Source organism: Phalaenopsis equestris, unplaced genomic scaffold (genome assembly GCF_001263595.1).
Source record: "Phalaenopsis equestris unplaced genomic scaffold, ASM126359v1 Scaffold000030, whole genome shotgun sequence".
Lineage (NCBI taxonomy): Eukaryota > Viridiplantae > Streptophyta > Magnoliopsida > Asparagales > Orchidaceae > Phalaenopsis > Phalaenopsis equestris.
The window spans coordinates 326344-329628 of NW_018164472.1; the positions used below are offsets into that span (position 1 = coordinate 326344).

General features: G+C 34.3%; 1 protein-coding gene across 1 annotated transcript; it reads right to left on the reverse strand.

Annotated features, from left to right (window-relative positions):
* Positions 1-322: 322 nt before the first annotated feature.
* On the reverse strand, positions 323-2613 carry LOC110018679 (caffeoylshikimate esterase-like). The gene is made up of 9 exons (XM_020716071.1): positions 2578-2613; positions 2475-2507; positions 2284-2377; positions 2170-2202; positions 1935-2081; positions 1730-1860; positions 1489-1626; positions 1258-1356; positions 323-1038 (listed from the first exon to the last, which is right to left on the reverse strand). The coding sequence occupies exons 1-9, from the start codon at positions 2578-2580 to the stop codon at positions 670-672; spliced, it is 1047 nt and encodes a 348-aa protein (XP_020571730.1). The 5' UTR covers positions 2581-2613; the 3' UTR covers positions 323-669.
* Between the last annotated feature and the right edge of the window lie 672 nt (positions 2614-3285).

A 3285-nucleotide genomic window follows, 5' to 3' on the forward strand; every position in this document is an offset into this window, starting at 1 on the left:
TATATATATATATAGTAATAAATTAATAATAATAATAATATTTTTATTTAATTGAGTATTTGCTCTCCTGATGATCCAAACCCATGCAACCAAACTCTCTAAATAAATTCCAAAAAACAAATTTTAATGACAACAAATGGCTATTACCATAAATCTTACAATACTTTTTTATTTAATTGTATAAAAATTTGACTTCCATGAAATAAATACCATTGTCTATGAATAGACCAAGTTAAATTCCTCTTCAAGTTGAGATAAAAGACAAAATCATCATCATCTATTTGTTTGGTTATTTAAACCGAATACATTAATTTTTTGGCTGAAGAAATGTCAACAGGACTTTCATCACTGCCATTTGTCAAGAATAGGACAACACAATGCATCATCAAGTAATATATGAAACTCATCTAATTGCTTGAGATGATCATCATTTTGCATTTTGATGGAAATATTATAACATCCTCTCTACAAAACATGATTATTGTTTCTTGCATCAATGTCTTCCTAGACCTTTAATGATAAGTGATGAGGAATAGAGAAGAGATAATCAATCCCAAGATACCAACAATTCATTCACTAACACTAATTTCTAGCCAGTTAACTATATTAATTAAACTAAATACTAAACCACCATCCAAAATTTTAGATACTTTTCACTCGGAAAAAATATTATGTATGGTAAGTAGTACGTGTGATCGACGTTGTGGATCGCACCATGCCACTAGGAGCCATTTGTGTTGTTGTGCTGGTTTTCGCAGATTTAGAAGGTCTCATCTTTTTTTCATTATGGCAAGCCGTCGTCTCCATCTCCGACGACGAGCTTATCTTCATTGATCTCTCATCAAGCCACAAGACAATGTCAGAGAACACAAGATGAAGATTTTGCTGAGACTCTGCAGATGTGAGTGCATGCCACATTCCCGGGTACAATTTGAAGGTTTTATCCTCGCTTGCGGCGGTGTCGTACAAAGCTTGGCTGACCGACGGATCGGTGACAATATCAGCGCCGCCATGAATGACGAGGAATGGCAACGATACCTGGAGAAATGAGCGTACTGAAAAATTAGCGAATTATTTCTAAGAAATGAGTCTATTGTTGCTTGATAAAGGAGAAAATATTATCTTTGGTTAACTGGACATGTGAATGATGACGTGGATTGCATCATTTTGTGCGTTTGACGGCGTAGTGTGATTTATGCCGTCGTCCAAACATAATATTTTCTATTGATAGAGAGGAATAAGAGGAGAAGCCGGTACTTGATGAAGGTTCTTCTCAATATCTATGCTGATCATGAGAAGCTCTTTGGCAGTTTTCAGGCGAGGCTTCCCCTTGTAGCAGTAAGGGTTACTTCTAATCTGCAGATTTGAATTGTGTTAATTACAGGAACTAGCAAAAGAAAATAATTGAAAAAGTATTGAAGATTAAGAAAAAAAATGAAGATGTATAAATTGTAATGAAATTAAGTCTTAGATTGATTGATTGATTACCTCTTCTCTCCAATCTGGATTCTTGAAAGCACTCTCCGTGATGTCTTTCGTGGGAACTATTTTCCATTTTGGAATAACGCTGCTTAGTTTTGTTAAGGCTTTGACGACCAGCGGATGTGGTTTTATCTCTTCTGCAATCTGTACAAGCTCAAAATCAGCAATAACATCTTCAAATTTACATCATTTTTTTGTAGCTCAATTCTTGCACGCTTAGCAAATTTAAATTGAAGAATCAAAGGACCTTGCACATAGGAGCAACCAAAACAGCTCCATGCCAAAACAATGGCTTCTTCCTATGCAACATAAGAGCAACAGCTCCTCCCATGGATTCGCCAAGTAGAAATCTCTTCTTATTCCTGTTTAATATCATCTCTGAAAACAAACAAGAACATAAAATTGGCTCATTGATTCAAACCAAAAAATAAGAGAAAACTTGTAATTCTCACCAGAAACGGAAGTAAAATAGTTGGAGCAATCATTAACAAGCTCATCAAAGCTTGGAATATAGCCCTGCAAGCCGGCGGACTTGCCATGTCCTCTGTAATCCATTCCATAGACAGCAAAACCAGCTTTTGCCAAACGAGTGCCGGTCACTGAGCGCTCATGAAGAGAATTGTAGCTTTGTGAGCAAATCAACCGACAAAAACTAAACTTTTAAATAGAAAATCGAACAGACATCACCTCTCATTGAGATGCTGCACTCCATTCCATATCCTGTCAATAAAATGAAAGCAATCTGTCAGAAGAAGAAGAGATGACAGAAGAAAGTTGTAATATTGATTACAAAGAAGATACCATGGCAGAGAAAGATGAGAGCTTTGGGATCTTGTTTTTCTGGTAGCCATCGACAGGCAAACAGCCTTACCCCATTAGAACCAGTTGTGAACTCCTGAGAAATTTAAAGAAAAAAACATCAGATTTCTCCTAAATTTGCTATCTTTGATGAAGTCTAACAGTCTTCAAAACACTTCTACTCTTTTTCTCACCTCTTCATACCTAGCACTTCCAATGCCTCCAGCCTGCAAATTAGAAGAACAAAAAAAATTAACACACACAGAGAGAGAGAATTAGGAATTTAGTTCAAAATACCATAGATTATAGACTAGAGATTAAAAGGGGTTGCTTGGCTTTTGATTTCTAGTGTTTGCTAAGAGCTGGGGAGATGCTCTTTATAATTCGTTTTGGAGAAGAAATAAAAAATGACAATAAAAAATAATACTTTCAGTTTAGTTGATAGAAGTGGTGTTGCCGTCTTGGAACAAGTCATATTTTTTTGTAGACCTTCTGTGCCTGCTTAATTATTTATTTGACAAATAATATTTTGACAAAAAAAATTAATCATGATAAAATTTTAAATATAAAATTTAATTCCAAATGAATGTAAGAAATTATTTGTCTGTTAATTTTTATATTATGTTGATTGTATGGAGATTTTAAATTGATATATTTAACTTGAATAAGGTAAATTTGGTAAATATATTTGAATTGAAGGTCAAAACTCTTTTTTTTTTTTTAAAGTATATCTTCTGTTTGAAGATTCCAAGTTGCCATCAAGTTACAATATCTCATGTTGTTAGTAATATTATCTTTCTTTTTTAAAAAGAATATTACAATGTTATCCCATTCTAAAGAATATATAATGCATGAAAGCACTCAAGTTACAACATCCTTGGGAGTTCGAATCTCCTCTGGTACAGTTGGTCTTAAGGAGGTGGTATTTGAATTGTTAGACACATTAGGAGTGGCTCGAGGCTCGTACAATTGCCTCTAGCCATTTCTTTATATATATATAAGACG

Excerpts from the sequence above, each read along its gene's own strand:
- LOC110018679 (XM_020716071.1), bottom strand. Across the intron at positions 1,861-1,934 it reads CTATTTTACTTCCGTTTCTG|AGATGATATTAAACAGGAAT; the intron begins GTGAGAATTACA and ends GTTTGTTTTCAG. Across the intron at positions 1,357-1,488 it reads ATCCAGATTGGAGAGAAGAG|ATTAGAAGTAACCCTTACTG; the intron begins GTAATCAATCAA and ends TCAAATCTGCAG.